The following is a 16,847-nucleotide window of genomic DNA, read 5'->3' as shown; positions in this document are numbered from 1 at the left end:
AAAATTGTAATGAGACCAACCTTCAGACACTGATGAATTGCAGCAGAGCAAAGAAAGATTGCCCATGGAAGGAAACTCCAGAAAAGTGTGTTGTGTGCCATGTGAAGGGAGGTGTAGTGGTACTGTGCCACCTCTCTCATCTCCAGAACTGCAGACCAGCGCTAGAAAAAATTGAGTGACCTGATGAGGGCAGGCAAGGAAACAGGCCGGCCACTCAAAGAGAATTGTGGCAGAAATTATGAGGAAATGAGGTGGAGAGGCCTACCATCACCTCACTGTCCCAACCAGGATTTCCTTTTCCCTATCCTCATTGGGACCACCACTGTTCTTTCCTTCTCTGTCTTCCACATGCAATTGGTGGTGGGTGGGGGTGGCCCAGGTCCCAGATAGATTTTCCTTCTTTCTGTCTGTGTTACCACCATTTCCTGGGCCATGAAGATCTGGGCACTGGGAAGCAGCAGTAACAACTCTGAGGTGCCCCCTGGAGGGAGAGGGCTTTTTAATGGCCTCGCCTCCATTCCGCGGACACGATGGGCCGAAGGGCCTCTATCCGTGCTGTATAACTCTATGACTCTATGACTCTATGACTCACCTGTTGAAGGACCTGGTCTCAGCCATGGCCTTAAGTGGGACATCACTGCTGATCTTTGGGGCACTTCTGCCCCTTTAGGGTTATTCATCTGATTTTCTTTGCTGCAGCACCACCAAGATTGTCATCCTTTGCATTGATGGTCCCTCTTGACAGCAGGAATCAGGCAGAATTCTATCCTAAAGAGGAGACTCTCCCCCTGTATCTTACAATGGAATAGATTTTTTTTTGTCTGGGCGTTATGCTTTGTCTGAGCAGAGAACTGAGAAGAAAATGCAGTGGGGAGGATCACATTCTGGTAACAGGAGGAAAAACCAAAAATCTACCCCAATATGTATTGAAAACTCCCCGAACATGAAGTGCCAGCATACAGAACCTTAAAACACCTTCCTCCACTGTAACAGGATGCTGCCAGCAGATCTATTATATCAGGTCTGATGCCACCTGGGAAACATCCATCAAGTGCTAGCCTTAACCTAATTCATATAATCTTGTTACAGAAGAGATTTGCACACAGTGCCGGTGAAAGGCAGGGAGGCATCCCAGAGATTAGAGAGCTGGACACCGACCAGGAGCAGGCCATAGCGCTGGTGGGAAGGCAGTCTGCTCTATTCATGGGAGATGACGAGATCGGTGGGTCAGTGCAGCATTGCAGGTTAGTGAGTTCCGACCCAGATAATCACCGTGGTATCCCTGTAAAGCAACAGACAGCCAGAAGCTTCCTCACCCTTCACAGCCTCCTCCATCTCAGAGGGCTATGCTCAACTATTCTTTCCATCACAGCAACTAAAGGGGCACGGGAACAGATGGTGATAAAGAAGAGGAGGATGATGATGAGGATGAGGAACAGAAGGGAAGAAAATTCTTTCTGGCGTACTGTGACAGGGATGATGATGAAGAGGAGGAGAATGATGAGGACCAGGCCACACAAGAGTTCCTGAAGCAGGACAAAACCCCCTCGATGTCACCCCCTGTGTCACTTGCCTTCTCACTAGCTCGGATACTTTCACCCGGAGGAAGTAGACCGTGTTAATCAGGATGTAGCTCCGGGTGATTCACAGAGCAGAAGGGAACCGGAGGAGTGGAGAATGGGTGAGGATGTGTCACCTTATCAATGGGGGCACAGGAGAAGGCTGCCCTTGTCTTTGGAGTTGTGGGACCCAGATCTCATGGGTACCTATCTGAAATGAAGGGTGCTCGAGGAATATCGCACTCGTGCAGGCCCTAAGATCATTCTCCACAGATGTGCGCTAACTGACAGGAGTTTTTCAGGAGTGTGCGTCCCTCATTTTGCGGGATCATGATGAAGGGTTTTTCTTCATTGCAGGCATCAATAGAGTGTAAGGCAGCTTCACTGAAATCTGCAACAGTCCCCCACTTCAGTAGTTGTCTGGGACCAGTGGGTGCCTCCTCTTCCACTGAAGCACAGACTGCAACTCTGTTGCACAGTAGAGAACAGATTAGCCAGAAGCCTGCGTATCAGCTTCAGGCACTTAGGGCCAGGTTGCAGGCCACTGTCTCTCAGGGCTTTCAAGATCTGTTGGCAGCATTAGACCAGCCATTCTGTGATCAGTGGACAAACAGATCCACAGCCCAGTAGAATGATAACAGCTGGAGCCGACCTGCTGTTTCTCAAGACAGCAGCCCATGCCCAGCATTCAGCCTATTCCCCCAGAGCACCATGCAAGTGGCAGGCAGCAGGTGAGTCCAGGCTGCCTGGGCAGAAGCTCACGAGATGCAACCCACAGCAGGTTCTTCTTCTCTTCCTTGTCATAAGAGGAGGGTCACCTCAGTCCCACAAGCCTTTTGTACCTCAAGAGCAACCGACAATCTGGTGATACTGGCCCTGCAAGTTGCAACTAGGAGAAGAACTAGAAAGGCATGTTTAGATGCCCTGGGCGAGCAAGTGTAGGAGTAAAATGGCTATTGGTCACACTAGAATAATAGGGAAGGTGCACTTATCTCATGCTCATGTATTCATGGAGGCTCGGGTAGAGGCAAAGAGGTTCTAGGATGTGTATTGCATTGAGGGAACTGTCATTTTTCGGAAGGCAAAGGAAGTGGAGGAATGGCAGTGGTGGCAAGAGGAAACTAGTAAACAGATGAGAACACTTCATTGATAAGTTGATCTCAGATGCCCCTTGCAGCCGTCACTGAGGAGTCCTCTGAGTGAGTCCGGCTGATGGTCCACTCCATGCTCCTCTGCCTCCAAAGCAACTGGGGCCACTTCCCCAGTAATCTCCATGCCCAGGTATTTTCAGGTGGCAAAGTTCCGCATGGCACAGCAAGCAACAACTATGCAGGATACATACTCGGAAACGTATTTATCAAGGTCACTATAGTTCTCTCAATCACAACTCCAGTAGTATGTACCTCACTGTAGTACTCTTCAGCTTCTGTTCTTGCCACTTGCAGAGAGGTCATTATCCATGGTAGCAAGCGGTATGCTTTGTCACCTGGAAGCCAACTGGTCACTTAACTATCTTCCTTGAAGAGTTCAGGGAGGGATGAATTCTTGAGGATAAAGGCATCATGGCAACATCCAGCAAATCTGGCATTGACATGTAGGATTCTTTGCATCTGATCCCACAATATCTGGATATTCGTGAGTGGCAGCACTTTCTATTGAGAGGGTTTACTGTAAGAGCTCAGAATGCTACGTGTGTGCCATCTATTGCACCCTGCACTTTGGGGAAGCCAGCAGTGTGATGAAACTGGATGGCCCTATCATGCTGCTGCCTTACTATCATGCCAAACTGGATGAATTCCCCAGCTCTCCTAAATAATTTTCAGTTATCTGATGAATGTGTACCTACACAGCACCCTGCACTCTATTGCGCAGCTCTCCCATGGCTTCCTGAAATGAGCGTGTGGTATAAAAGTTGAGGGCTGGGATAACTTTCACAGCCACAGGCAGAGCTGTCCAAGCAGATGATCCTGGCTGCAGGTCTTCCTGCAGAAGCTGGCATGGTTTCCCTGACAGCCTCTTTGGTGAAGTGCTCTCTTCTCACACAGAGGTCTTCAGTGAGATCTTCCTAACATCTGCGTGGCCTGTAAATTCTTTGGGGGCAGATAATATCTTGTAGGGCACTTCTCCTCAAGTGCTACCTCACTCTCTTTTCCTCCATCCTGTACTGCTCCTCCTCTTCCATTAAAATAAAGAACAGGGGGAGGTCCTTTGGCATCCTATGACATTAACTGACAACCTCTTACTACAGTTGGGGGAGGTGGGGGGGGAGGGGAATTTTCCCAGTGGTCTCACAGGCTTTCAGGCTATCATGGTGCATTGGGAACTCAAGTCATTGGTTTATGCCACTCCTATGCAGGTCTTCTACATTATCATTTATTATAATAAGCTTCCAGCAGCATTGGTGCACGCATCGCAGGAAGGCTCCCAACCTGATCGCCAACTCCCATGCAGCCATTACGGTGTTGGAACCTGGTGTAAATGCATTCCACCCTAACTTGTGAGCCTGAAGATATTAAAGTGCCATTCCAGCACTAGTTGTGGGTTAGAAATGTTGTGGAAAATTGGGGCCATATATTGTATAGTTTGTTTTCAAAATAATGCAGATTAGATAATTCTGTAGCGATGCAATTCCTCTTATTCTACTGCGTTTATACAGATGTAATATCTTGATGTTTCAACCTTATATTTTGCTACTTACGATACATCGCGCAATGAATTTCTGAGGTCTCTACCCAGATTCTGGATATAGTTCCATTGGTTTTCCGTAAGAGAGTGACTTCCCAGTTGAATATTCTCCATTTTCAACTGCTCCTCATCAAACAGCCACTGCACTACAAACACTGGGGCTGAAACAGAACAGCACAAGTTATATTGACTCCACTATCCAGACTAAAATTTATAAATATATTATGTTGAAAGTTCTATTTACATTTTAAGGACGAATACATCCTGTAGCCAAAGAAACACTGCCATTCGTCACCCCGTCTGAACTGCTGTCTGCATCTTTCAGGAATAACCCCATTCCACAACCTGCACAGAAATCTCTCGTTAGCTCATTGGAAGTGTTCAGACTGTGTAAAGCTACTGCAGAACAACTGTTGATTTTTTTTTATCATAAAGGCACACAAAGCTGTTTTTTTAAAAAACATTTTTAACCTCATTAAAAATAACACTTTTCTAAACACAAACAACTAATATTTAATTTGATTTTTAATTTTGGTCATAAGATTAAAGTCCCACAACATTTCGAGAAAAATAAAGTAACTAATTTTGGGGGGTGAATTTTCTCAGAGCGTCTCCCACTCCATCATCGTAACTTGGGTGAAAGTGCGGCACAAACCCCTGTTTACATGGGTTACAGCGCAGAGTGGGAGAAGCTCCAAGGAAATTCATCCCTACAGCTTAGACTCAATTTAAACTCATACTGGCGATAGATGGCCTCCTAGAGTGCGGTGCCACTTTCGCATTGGTGTGCACCCTGGCAGTTTATATCCAGCCTTAATTCAACCAAAGGTACCATTGTGCATACAAGGTAAAAGTTAACTCATATCTGGTCTCAGTACATATATGTGTAAAACGGGCATGCTATGTATTTAACACAGATGGTATTGGACAGTAGGATAGACTTTTGGTGCTGCAAGAATATGGTATTCATTAAAACTTCAACTGAAAGCTGGAAATGTTACTGTGGTTGTAGTCATGTGTTTGTTATTGAGTACATTTGAATCTTTCCAATATTTCAGGAAAGTTTAAATTAACAAATTGGCCTAGAAATCGCATTGCGCCTGAAAGGGGTGTGATCCGGGTGCAGCGCACACTGCACGCGCTTAAAGAGGCCAGTGGCAGGACCATGGGAGAACAGTCCGCCAACCTTATTTGTTTATTACCAGTGAGCTGCAAGTGCCAGTCTCAGCCCCAACGGCGGCTCGCCAGTCCCGGGAGACACCAAGATCGGTCAGCTTGGACGCCATCTAGATCATAAGGAGAGTCCAGGAGGAGGGCATTTGGGAGGGGGTGAGTGGTAGCCGGCAGTGACCTATGGATTTAACATGGAGTCTGGAAGAGCACTCCTGCTACAATAAGGTAATTAAAAAAATGAAAACTTACCTTTCCAGTGGCAGCCTCCCAAATGGTGCATGCTGCAGTCATATGCAATCCAGTTTTGCAAATGGGCCTCAAGCAGGCAGCACACTTCTGACATGGAATGAGCGCGTGCATGCTGCCTACAATATTAGACCCTTAGGCACAGGCATAAAATGAGCACCACGTGATCCAATTTCTAGGCCATTATGTTTTAAAGTGGAACCATTCAGTAGTTTTTGTATAAATAATAAATCTTGACATTTAGTAGGAACTCCCTTTCTGGATGTTTATGAACATTCATATATAGATGTACCAACATGACTTCACCATTTCTCTCTAGTGGCAGTTCTTTCTCCTGTACCCTTACTAGCTCTCTCTTTCTCTCCTTCTCTTTCACTCATGTATTTTTTTCTTCCTCATAGCCTCATGGCTAGCTCTTCCTTTTTTGCTTTGGTCTGGGTGGGTGGGGGGGTGGTGGGGAGATGATCCCAGGAAGGGCCGGCAACGGGCCAGAGTTTTTTTTGTCAACCCAGAATAAGGACTCCCGCGTCTCCTGGGCCCACAAAAATAACAACTCAAAATTTTCTGGGCATCAGATGGGCCTTGATCATCAGTGGAGTGGCCGAGATGCTCTTCCTCAATTTTCAACTGCTGGCTGCCTGTTTAGCAGGCACAAAGTGGGAAGCTGTAAGTTGAATTTATCTCCCCCCACTTTGTTTTGGGTGCTAGGAGGGAAAAATAGTAATTTTAGCCAAAACAATATTCAGCCCATAAATAGACCTCTGTGTGGATAGGTTTGGGATACAATGTCAGAATTTTGCAATACTGCATTGTACATTACTACATTCTGATTCTTCATGGAGTGATTATCATTCAAGTAACTGCATGCTCCATTATAAAGTTAAAATAACACAACATGGTAAGTTTTCTGATACACACTTAACAATACATTTCAATCTTTTCTCTCCCCCCCACCTAATTTTTTACTGGATTTTGAAAGGCAATTGATATACTTGCAATTTATTGATTTACCTGAGTCCTTTTTTAATGACATAGTTTGGACTACAGGAAGTTCCATCTGAGCATTCAGTTTGCCGCGGCTGTTTATTGTCCAGGAACCAGCCAGAGTCTACCAAGCCCCGGACCTGAACATCAGCACCCAGCTGTCCTAGAAGATTAGCCACCCGCTCGATGTTCAGCAACACTCCAGTTCCACCAGCACTGCAACCAGATTACATACTTTAAAGCTGGAAAATCCTCAACAACAATTAAGGTCATTTCTGATAAGTATCATCTCTGTCAATATAACTTTCATTTGTTAGATCTAGAACTTTTAATAGATTTTTATTCCTGATACAAATATTTTCATTAAAAATGTTCAGCAATTCATCTTGTGAAGGACTGTAATAATTATATCGGGTGAGTAAACTGGAGTCATGCATCCAATCTTGGCCTCAACTAGCATTTACTTTGGTTCCAAAATTTAAAGCTTAGAACCAACAACTTGGCTCCAAATCAGTAAAATATGATCAGTGTTTCACTTCATTTCAAATTCAAAGCCACAAAGTGAAATTACACATGTTTAAAAAGCCGCAGTTTGCAGCCAATGAGGCAAAGGATTCATGTGTTAATGGTTCCAGTGTCATTGAAGTTGTGTATTAAAACTAAACAAGCCAGTTTGTGGAATGTCATGCTTCACAGTCTACTTCAAACTGAAGCAATGAGAGGCAATTGACTCATCCCAGGCTCATTATCCAAGATGGTGTCTATTCATTTTGAGAATAGCATGAAATGGTCTCTTGAGAGCCATACCCCAAGGGGGGAGGAGAGGTAGCCGGTCTACTGGCAAATCACTGAAGGGGAAGAAGTTACATAGAATTACATAGAATTACATAGAACGTACAGCACAGAAACAGGCCATTCGGCCCAACAGGTCCATGCCGGTGTTTATGCTCCACGCGAGCCTCCACCCTCCCTACTTCAGCTAACGCTATCAGCATATCCTTCTTTTCCTTTCTCCCTCATGTGTTTATCTAGCTTCCCCTTAAATGCATCTATGCTAGTCGTCTCAACTCCTTGTGGTCGGGAGTTCTACATTGTAACCACTCTCTGGATAAAGAGGTTTCTCCTGAATTCCCTATTGGATTTATTGGTGACTATCTTATATTTATGACCCCCAGTTCTGGTCTCCCCTGCAAGTGGAAACATCTTCTCTACGTCTACCCTATCGAATCCTTTCATAATCTTAAAGACCTCTATCAGGTCACCTCTCAGACTTCTCTTTTCTAGAGAAAAGAGCCCCAGCCTGCTCAATCTTTCCTGATAGGTATAACTTCTCAGTTCTGGTATCATTCTAGTAAATTGCTTTAGCACCTTCTCCAGTGCCTCCATATCCTTCTTATAATATGGAGACCAGAACTGTTCGCAGTACTCCAAGTGTGGTCTAACCAAGGTTCTATACAAGTTTAACATAACTTCTCTGCTTTTCAATTCTGTCTCTCTAGAAATGAACCCCAGTGCTTGGTTTGCTTTTTTATGGCCTTATTAACATGCATCACTACTTTTAGTGATTTGTGTATCTGTATCCCTAGATCCCTTTGCTCCTCTACCCCATTTAGACTCTTATTATCCAAGCAGTATTGGCCCCTTTATTCTTCCTACCAAAATGCACTGGCCGAGGGGGCAGATTCAATCATGGCCTTCAAAAGGGAACTGGATAAATACTTGAAATGAAAAAATTTGCAGAGCTACGGGGAAAGGGTGGGGGAGTGGGACTAACTGGATTGCTCTTGCCTAGAGCCGGCGCGGACTCGATGGGCCGAATGGCCTCCTTCCGTGCTGTAACCTTTCTATGATTCTATGATTCTAACAAGTAAATTAGCCCACAAAAGGGACAGAGTGCATGGTTTGTTTATTAAAAATATTTTTCTCAAGAAGGGAAGTGAAAATTGAGTGAAATAAGTGAGGTTTCTTTACAATTGTTACTCTGTTCATTGACTTGCTGTTTGTGAAATAACGCAGTTTAACAATTTGTGCCTGGCCTCATCTCACTTCTGCTCAAAGATTGGAGAAGTGCATGCAAAAGACACAGGGGGTAAAATTCAACTTCAGTGCTGGCGCAAAACGGGTGGTGGTAGATCGGCCGCCTGTTATTCACCCACCTGATTGTCCTTTCCATTCGTCGATCTGCTTCCGTCCGTTTTACACCCCGCCACAGTTTACCCCCAAGATATCCAGCCCAGATCACAAGAGGGTCCTAATGTTACACCCCAAGGTTACACCATCATATAATTAGATATTGGGAAATTCAGACACACCCCGAAACATAAGGTGGTCGTACTACTTATGGGAATGAGTAGCGTTGTACCCAAGAGAATATCTAAGGCAGGGCTGAAATTTGTAACAGTCCCCAATGACTAATTTATCATGCTGCTAAAGTTTGTAAAGTTTGATTGCCTGTTAATAATAAAATGTATTTTTTCATAATATATTGCTTAGTTATGTTTTTCTAACAGCATAAGGTATGTAGGGGACTGGGTAGCACTGCAGGTTAGAACACAATCCTTTGATCTCTGAGATCTGAGGATGACTGCATGGTAGCACAGCACATTAGGACTCCAGATGTTGCACAACAAAGTGGTAAGACACAGGTCTGTGTCTGTAATTCTACACGGTGAGTTTCTGATTCAACTGTGCTGTCTTGGGGTGGAGCAAACAGAGACAAGACATTCTCCACAGGGATGGAAAGAGGAATCAGGAGGCCTGTCACTCTCACCCAACTCCTGGTGGCCAGTTACAAAGTGGCATTGACAGAAGCTTTGAACAGGCCTGCCTTTTCCACTCTGACACTGATATTTTCACATTAGTGAGCTGAGAAAGAGAAATATGCTGTAAAAATTAGACTTTTATCAAAAATGCATGCTTCATTCCAATATAATCACATCAGATATGATATATTTTGCTCTAAGTCACTCAACAAGGCACTGAATCATAAGCAATTCCTTATTTCATTTTATATTTTATGCACCTGGCATCCAAAAGATTTCAAATTGATTGTGTTTACTATCTGATTATCATAAAGTCTTCTCTTTTCATATCATCTATGTCTTTAATTATAATGCTTCATTAATTGGAACTTGATTAATCTAAATTCAATGTAGTGTCTTGTAGGACTTGAATTGATTAAAAAAAAATTTGCTTAGCCTTTGAGAAGTTTTTCAAAGGAAGTTTCTAGGTTCATATTTAGAAGACCAGTAACAATGCGGTAAATTTTAACTTCCTGCCCGGAAGGGAGCGGGGGGAAGATTTCTGGGTGCGAAACCTGGAAGGTAAGTGGTCGGATCACTATCCATGATCATGACCTTAATGAGGCCTATCAATCGCACTTCCGGGTTTCATGCCCAGCCGCCAGCCTGATTGACAGCAGGCCGTAGCCGGAGATCAGAGGGAGGGAAGGAAGGATCATAGGCTGGGGAGAAGATCGGGGGTGGGGGGGGGGGGCAGGGAGAAGATTAGTGGGGCTGAGGAAGAGATCGGGGGGGCTGAGAAGAAGATCAGGGGGCTGAGGAAGAGATCAGGGGGCTGAGAAGAAGATCGGGGGGCTGAGAAGAAGATCGGGGGGCTGAGAAGAAGATCGGGGGGCTGAGAAGAAGATCGGGGGGGCTGAGAAGAAGATCGGGGGGGCTGAGAACAAAATCAGGGGGCTGAGAAGAAGATCGGGGGGGCTGAGAAGAAGATTGGGGGGCTGAGAAGAAGATTGGGGGGCTGAGAACAAAATCAGGGGGCTGAGAAGAAGACCGGGGGGGCTGAGAAGAAGATCGGAGGGCTGAGAAGAAGATCGGGGGGGCTGAGAAGAAGATCGGGGGGGCTGAGAAGAAGATCGGGGGGGCTGAGAAGAAGATCGGGGGCTGAGAAGAAGATCGGGGGGGCTGAGAAGAAGATCGGGGGGGCTGAGAAGAAGATCGGGGGGGCTGAGAAGAAGATCGGGGGGGCTGAGAAGAAGATCGGGGGGGCTGAGGAAGAGATCGGAGGGGCTGAGAAGAAGATCGGGGGGGCTGAGGAAGAGATCGGAGGGGCTGAGAAGAAGATCGGGGGGCTGAGAAGAAGATCGGGGGGCTGAGGAAGAGATCGGAGGGGCTGAGAAGAAGATCGGGGGGGCTGAGAAGAAGATCGGGGGGCTGAGAAGAAGATCGGGGGGCTGAGAAGACGATCGGGGGGGCTGAGAAGAAGATCGGGGGGGCTGAGAAGAAGATCGGGGGGCTGAGAAGAAGATCGGAGGTCGCTGGAGGTCGGGTGAAGAATCGGAGGTAGGTGGGATCCGCCTGTGGTGGGGGGGGCATTATCGGTGGGGGTGGGTGCGGCCGATCATGGGGGTCCTGTCGGCCAGCTGAGCAAGTTGGGCCTGGATGAAGCACTCCTGCTCCTCCGGGCCCACGAGCCATGTAATAAAGGCACTGGCCTCATAGATCCAGCTCTTCCCGCTTGTTTTCACCTGACGTGAATGGGAAGCGATGGGAAACCCGAAGAGGTAAGGTTAAATTCATTTTATTATTCCAATACACAAAATATTAAGTACCTCAAGTATCTCAATGAGGTACGTTGCCCTTTTAAGTATCGGCCTAAGTGGGGGTGGGACTTCCTGGTTTCTGCTCTCCACACGCACACAAACCTGCCTGGGTTAAACCCAGAAGTAGGCGTGTTGGAGCTGGGATGCGGTCCCGCTCTGAAAACAGAGTAATTTTACTCTCCACCCATCCCCAACCCACCTGTTCTTGGGGGTTAAAATTTACCCCAATGTTTTTAGAACAACATGAAAGATAAAATCGTGGTAATGTTAGCACCAGTGGGATAATTGCTGTAATCTTATATATCCTGTTTTATTCAGTTAATCCAACCCTGGTCCAAGAAAAATATTTCAAGGGCCCATCAGACCCCTTTACAAAAGGATTGATCTGTTGCAGGAAGCTTATGATTTTCTTCAAGGGTCCAGGCCAAGACCCAGGCCTAGACCTCCGGGTGGGATTCACACCCGTTGACCGGGGGACTGGTACGCCAGCGTCCTCCAGGTGTATGAGCTGCTCGCTGGAACCCAGGCCAGGGATGAGGAAACTCCCAGTCTGGGAGTTCCCTTCCAATGACCACGCACACTCTGATGTAGAGGACCATGATGGAGGTTCTGCCCCAAACAAAGCCCCTAGGAAACTTGCAGCGGTGACCAGGCCTAATTCGTGGACCTTCCACCGCACTCCCAGTGAAAAGGCCCACGGTATTTGTGGCCCCCAGGGATCATAGTGAATTGGCCTATCCTCATTTCCGCAACAATACATTGACTTGATTGCATCTTTTTAAAATATTTTGGACAAAGTATTGGCAAAATGCAGCTGAGTCAGGCTGTCAACCATATGGAGAAGCGTGGTCTGATCAAGCCAGGTTTGAACGGATGGTTGGGACCCATTGAGAATGTGGGATTGCCAGCAGGTATAACCAAAATGAAAATTTAAAAGAAAACATCCTAATGTGTTAATCACAAAGTCCTCCTTGTGTAATTCAAGAGCAGTGATGAAAATGGATTAGTTCAATCTTTTATGCTGGAGGTAAATAAATAACAGCACCCGAAGGTAGTAAATTGAACTATTCTCCTTTAACTCACATTAAAAAATGGTTAATCGATAAAGATAAATAAATTTGGCTTACCTGGTTCCAGCAAGCATGACAACCTTAGCCAATTTAATACCCTTGGGAACCAAATCTTTAATCACTTCCCTGAGAATCAAGGAGCCCATGAATGCATAATCAACTGGAAAGAAAATACTTATATTAATGCATAGAAACATTTTCACATTTGTTTCTCCTAATAATATGTCAAAGAAAGGCATTAAAATGTACCTTGGCGAGTCTTTGGTGCAGTTCCACTCCATACATCGCTTGAACAGTAAGGGATAAACCTATTTCATGAAAAATAGAAGTATATTGCAAATTCATTCTTTCTATACCAAATGCAAAATATGTACAAGTGCAGCAGCTCAAACAGGTAAGGGATTTGTGTTCCCGGGATGTAAATTAACCACCAAGTTAGATCCAGACAAGTGTTCGACACGTGGTGGGCATTTCAGGTAGACAAACTATATGGAAAGGATCAAAGCTTTTCAAATTGGGCAGGGTGTTAATATAATAAAAGTAAAAAATTATCACTAAATATTCCTAGTTCATTCCTAGTATAATACCATATACAAAGCATGCAAGACCCCTATGGTGAGAACATCAATATGGCACTTCTCCCACTTTTTTTGCCTGATTACACTTCTGTGAAGTACATTGGGATGTTTTTCTACATTAAATGCAAGTTGTTGTTGTTGATGTTGTTGACTCTTTAAATCAATGTTGGACTCCTGAAATTGGAAATGAGAACTGAGTGGACATATTTTTTCAGAATGCTAGATCCACCTAAGGTGATATTGTTCACATAAAGGCTGGCATGGTATATCCCCTAAAACTGCTGTGGGATGTAATCTCAGTATCAGCAGCTGAGTTTCTGTGGTTTAAAAACACTCTTAGGGAGAATTTTCAACCTCGGCGGGGGAGGTAGACTGGTGGTATCGGATAGGCCGCCCGTTATACACCCCACCCGTTACACACCCCACCCGTTATACACCCCACCCGTTACACACCCCACCCGTTATACACCCCACCCGTTACACACCCCACCCGTTACACACCCTGCTCGAGTGGGTTGTGTAACAGACAACAGATCCAATACCAACAGTTCACCTTCCCCCCCGAGGTTGGAAGTTAACCCCCAATGAATGGCTAAAAGTGGCTTTTTCATTTGTTTTCAAAAGAATTTCTTTGAAAATAATAACTTCACAGCTAAGAGTAAGAGCTTGTATATAATAAAAAGGTATAGCTTGGTAAGACAGCAGTATAACACAATAGCCAGGAACTTCCATAGAGACGCTCCGTAACTTTGCCAGTGTGTTGGAAAACCCATTTCCGCACTTAAACAGGGTTTCCACCACACTCCTGGCAAAGGTACCACAATGGAGCAGGAGCAGCTCTGAGGAAATTCTCGGCCAATGTCTGTCACCCCTGGGACCCAGATTTCTAATCCAGCCAGACTGATGAGATTAAAGTCTCTCTCTACCAGTTGTTAACATCCTATTGGAAATGTTTTTTAAGCAATTTCAGTCCAGTTCCAAGTAAGTACTGGCCAACACCACAAACCACTGATAATTCAGAACTAATTTCCACTTAATTGGCTGGTGAGAGATTATTGGCTAGTGAGAATAAATCAGATTTTGTGCATGTGTGGGGTGTTTCTTTAGGCTTGGGGTTAAGGTATAAAAGCCAATTTTCCTCCTTCCCCTGCCTGGGCACAAGTCAATAAGAGTGCACACTGCTTGGCCTGACTCTGCCTGATTCAGATTACTTTCACTGGCCTGAAAAGCCTGCAGCCTTCTGGCTGCTGTCCACAAGCAGCAGTCAGAAGGTCTCTGGCCCTGATAGTTGTCTTGCTGGCCCTGTAAAAAGAAGAAACCTACATTTTTGCTGCCTCCAGGACTTTACTCCCAGCCCTATCTCAGATCCCTTAATCTGAGGGGGCTGGCACAAGCAGTGAGAACACTTGCTGAGGACATTCATCCACTTGGGCCTCCATCGGGTGAAGACCCAAGAAAATGAGGCAAGAGGCATGGTGGTGTCACTCCTGCCCCACTACCATATCATTACAATGCTTGTAGCTGCTCCAGGAGCAAGTGCTCCATCCCTCCTTGAGGAAACCTTGGATGTACACAGGCAATTCAAAAGGTACAGATACCCAGAGTCATGAGGCCCGATATTAGGAGGGCGGCGGGTTGGCAGCGGGGGGTCGACTGGGCGTGTGGGTAATGCGCCCAGTGAAATCGGGGTGCTCCGCACGCAATCGCAGCTTGATTGAAGGTACTTACCTTTACTTCCGGGTTTCGCGCTGGAAAGCTGTGCAGCGGGTGGACTGCGCACCTGCATCATAGGCTGTCAGCTGGAGGAGCCCTATTTAAAGGGGTAGTCCTGCACTGACTGATGCTGCAGAAAATAGGCAAAATTAAAGCATGGAGCAGCCCAGGGGGAAGGCTGCTCCCAGGTTTAAAGATGCCTCCCTCCAGGTATTATTGAATGGGGTAAGGAGGAGGGGGAGGTCAGAGATCTTCTCCCTGGCGGGTGGGAGGAAGTGGCCTGCCTCTGCCACCAAGAACGCCTGGCTCGAGGTGGCAGAGGAGGTCACCAGCACCACCAACATATCGCGCACCTGCATACAGTGCAGGAGGCGCATCAATCACCTAAGTAGGTCAGCTGAAGTGAGTATACTTACTCATTCCCCTACACTCCGTCTGCCACATCACCACCCCCACCCCACATCTCCTTCTGCACTGCCAACACTACTCTATCGCATCACTCCTCACACCCACTCAAAGCTCATCCTCATCTTACCTGCACTTACTCACCTTGCCAGTACTCATCCCACCACTACCACTCAACCCAATCCTCATACAATCTCATGGCTCTATCTCATACTCACCCTCTCATGCATCTCTTTCACGGTCAGCCTCACTCAACCTGCCACTGCCTGTGCTGCAGCCACAGGGCATGCATCACATGTATGCAGTAGGAAGCGTAAGGCAAACATGTTGTGAGCATGAAGTGGATGCACAAGGGTGTTTGAGGGTTTGTCATGGTTTTTACTTATATTTAATTTCTGATCAAGTCGCATTACATATTATATTGTCACCACTGCTGCCATGTCTTTGCGAATCTTGTCTGGTTTGTGCAATAATGCCCTTTCCTGAGGATCACTATGAAGACCCACACCTGATGCCACCAATTGTGTCACTGCAAAGTGGGTGTAGGTGTATTTGCAGGGCTCTTTTGTGCCGACGACTAAGAGATGTCGGCGATGTCCCCGGTGGCACCCTGGAAGGATGCGAAGGAGAAGTTGTTGAGGGCGGTGATGATTTTGACAGCAACAGGTAAGAAGATGGTGCTCGGGCCAGCCAGGAGTAGCTTGGCATGAAGGAGGCTGCCGATGTCCACGACTACATGTTGAGTGACTCTGAGCCTCCATGTGCACTGCTGCTCAGAGAGGTCCAGGAAGCTGAGCATTGGTCTGTAGACCCTATGGCGAGGGTAGTGCCTTCTGCGACACATCTCTCTCTGCCGTTGCCCTCCCTCCTGCTATGCAGGTGGATGTGTCACAGCACTGTGTTGTGGAGGTCCACGTGTCAGAGGTGGACGGCGTGGCCGGTGAGGCTGGTGATGCTGTTCGCCCTCCGAGGAGGTCATGACTGCAGCTACGGCGGCCCCCATCCGGAAGATGTACTTTTGAGGAGGGCTGCAAGATAAGTAAATGTGTCTGGACACATGGGTAAATGTGCAAGTTGGCGAATCTTATTGTTAGGAGGAGGGTGGTGGAGGCCAATCTTTGTCCAAAGTGACAGAGTGGCCTCCTGCAATGAGTGAGGGTCTCCCTCCCCCACCTGTCAAATGGACCTTTGCAGCTGCCACAGGCTGATGGCTGCAACACTTCCATTTCAACTGGGAGTGTTTCCCCCAGTACGGGAAACAGTCCCAGTTGATGTGAAAATCCCAGCCCTCCTAAAATATCAGGTCAATCAGGTCTGCAAATGACCTGACGTACCTACTTAATTACTTTAAGTGGCATCCCACCGGCTTTAATTGCCGGCGGGAGTCCCACATGCGGGGGCTGCGCGTGCATGTCAGTGCGTCACTGGGGAACCCGGAAGTGAGCGGGTTGGAGCTGGGCTTCGGACCCGCCCCGGGAAACCCCGATTTTCGGAGCCTCCCCGCCATGAATGCACCTGCTCGGGGGTGTGAAAATCGAGCCCATAGTCTCTGCCCCTTTTTCCTCTGATTTATGCCAGGAAATGAGCATAGCCAGGGTGCAAAGTATAAGAAAATCAGCCCTATATTGTTTGGACAAGGAGCTAACTTAGCATATGGCCTCTGCTATACCTAACCTGGAAATGCTTGACCACTGACACTGGCAACTAAAAGTAGAAACAGTGTTTCATTCCTCACCACTGACATCTCCTACCATGAGCAGCACACAAGTTCACTCAAAAAATATAAATAAAAAAAAAACAAGTTACTGTGAAATTCCATTATATAAAAACACTTGGACCCAAAAAAGAATCTGAAGTTGGATATAAGTAGATG

General features: G+C 46.4%; 1 protein-coding gene across 1 annotated transcript in view; it reads right to left on the bottom strand.

Moving 5' to 3' along the window:
- notum2 (notum pectinacetylesterase 2) overlaps window positions 1-16,847 on the bottom strand; it is a 44,794-nt gene that overhangs the window by 9,580 nt on the left and 18,367 nt on the right. Inside the window, exons 7-11 of the mRNA XM_068003059.1 lie at window positions 12,528-12,586; window positions 12,336-12,438; window positions 6,675-6,863; window positions 4,489-4,589; window positions 4,258-4,405 (exon numbers count right to left, since the gene is read on the bottom strand). Of these exons, the coding sequence (XP_067859160.1) occupies window positions 4,258-4,405; window positions 4,489-4,589; window positions 6,675-6,863; window positions 12,336-12,438; window positions 12,528-12,586 (600 nt within the window). The remainder of the gene's footprint in view (window positions 1-4,257; window positions 4,406-4,488; window positions 4,590-6,674; window positions 6,864-12,335; window positions 12,439-12,527; window positions 12,587-16,847) is intronic.

Source organism: Heptranchias perlo, chromosome 22 (assembly GCF_035084215.1).
Source record: "Heptranchias perlo isolate sHepPer1 chromosome 22, sHepPer1.hap1, whole genome shotgun sequence".
Classification (NCBI taxonomy): Eukaryota; Metazoa; Chordata; class Chondrichthyes; order Hexanchiformes; family Hexanchidae; genus Heptranchias; species Heptranchias perlo.
Note: the sequence above shows the minus strand (reverse complement) of the source record. Positions and strands in the feature narration are given on the sequence as shown.